Source organism: Austrofundulus limnaeus, unplaced genomic scaffold (assembly GCF_001266775.1).
Source record: "Austrofundulus limnaeus strain Quisiro unplaced genomic scaffold, Austrofundulus_limnaeus-1.0 Scaffold1025, whole genome shotgun sequence".
Taxonomy (NCBI): Eukaryota; Metazoa; Chordata; class Actinopteri; order Cyprinodontiformes; family Rivulidae; genus Austrofundulus; species Austrofundulus limnaeus.
Genome location: NW_013953427.1, coordinates 69,183 through 70,554, shown reverse-complemented (window position 1 = coordinate 70,554; position 1,372 = coordinate 69,183). Strand labels below are relative to the sequence as shown.

At 45.1% G+C, this 1,372-nt stretch overlaps 1 protein-coding gene across 1 annotated transcript in view; it reads left to right on the top strand.

The window, feature by feature from the left end:
- LOC106533808 (pecanex-like protein 1) overlaps positions 1 to 1,372 on the top strand; it is a gene marked incomplete in the record, with an annotated part of 47,015 nt that overhangs the window by 39,282 nt on the left and 6,361 nt on the right. The window contains 1 exon segment of the mRNA XM_014030245.1: positions 935 to 1,365. Coding sequence (XP_013885699.1) covers positions 935 to 1,365 — 431 coding nt within the window.

Here is a 1,372-nt window from a genome sequence, read left to right as displayed (position 1 = left end):
AATCGGTGCAGCCCCAGCTAAATGTATCAAAAGCATGTCTGTAACATTAGAATTTTCTGAGACAATGAATTTTGGTTTTTCATTTTTTTTTCCCCTGTAAGAGGTTTTTATTTAATAGAATTTTTGGACAAAAAAATCGCAATATATCGGGATATATCGTATCGTGACCCCTCTGTCATGATATGTATCGTATCGCCAAATTCTTGCTAATAAACAGCCCTACCCTGCAGATAGATAGGGATAAGAAAAGGAAATGTGTTTGGAGAAGAGATACAGGAGTGACAGATTATTGAGGAAGGTTTTACAATTCCATATCAAATTATACACTGTGCTGCAGCAGTTTTCACTCTGGTACACWGTTGTTTTCTGTGGTTTGTTTGAGCTTCTTGTTTGGCATTTGTTGAATCATTAAAAGCTGTAAACATTTAGTAACGTGTTTCACAAATTTGATTATAGCCTGGGATTAGAAAATACTATATATACTGTATGTATAATAGTATTATTTGTTGTGTCAAATTTTGTTGGACCCCCTTACAAATATTCAAGACCCCCCTTTGACCCACCACTCATTCTGGAGCCGCCATTGAGCTCACTCAGCCAGTGTCTCTCATCATGAGGGATGAGGCTGCGTCTGCTGCTTCAGTTCTTCTTATTAAACAATGTTTCATTTAGTTTTAAAAAGTTTCATTAAAATCTGACCAGTGGTTCACAGATGTTTTGCTAACATGCACACACACATGACATGACTGTCCACCTTAGATAGCTGAGCAAAGGTGTGTTTTAGGTAGAATGCTACATTTTTCACTGGATCAGAYGATTTTGGTTCCGAGCAAATCTTTTTTAAAGACCACAAGGACTTTTTGTTGTGCACACACAGGATCATTTTCATCTTTAAAACAAAGTAGGTTTAATTTGTGATTTGCCGTCTCACCAGGTACCAGCCAGAGCTCCCAGTCAGTTCAGTTCGGGTTGGTCCGCCAATCTCCTGCCAGGGCTTCCATGGCCAGCCAGTCCTCACTGTACCGCTACAGCAGCAGCCGCCACTCGTCCCTGCGCACCTCCACCACAGGCCTGGAGCCCTGCCGGCGTTCCTCCACCAGCCAGCTGTCACTGCGCACGCTGCCCACCTCCCTGCAGCTGCGACTGGGCTCCACCTCTGACCCAGCTGGCCCCTCGTCCTCTCTCTCCAGCCACAGCATCCCTCCCTGCAAACGTCACACACTGGTGGGGCTCTTGGGTAACGACGGCGTCTGCAGCACYGTAACAGATCCGCTCAGCCAGCTGCATCACCATCATTACCACCCGCAGCAGCACAACCCCACCTTCTCCACTGTACGAAGAGATGACATCTCCTACAGAGTGCAGGTTTGGA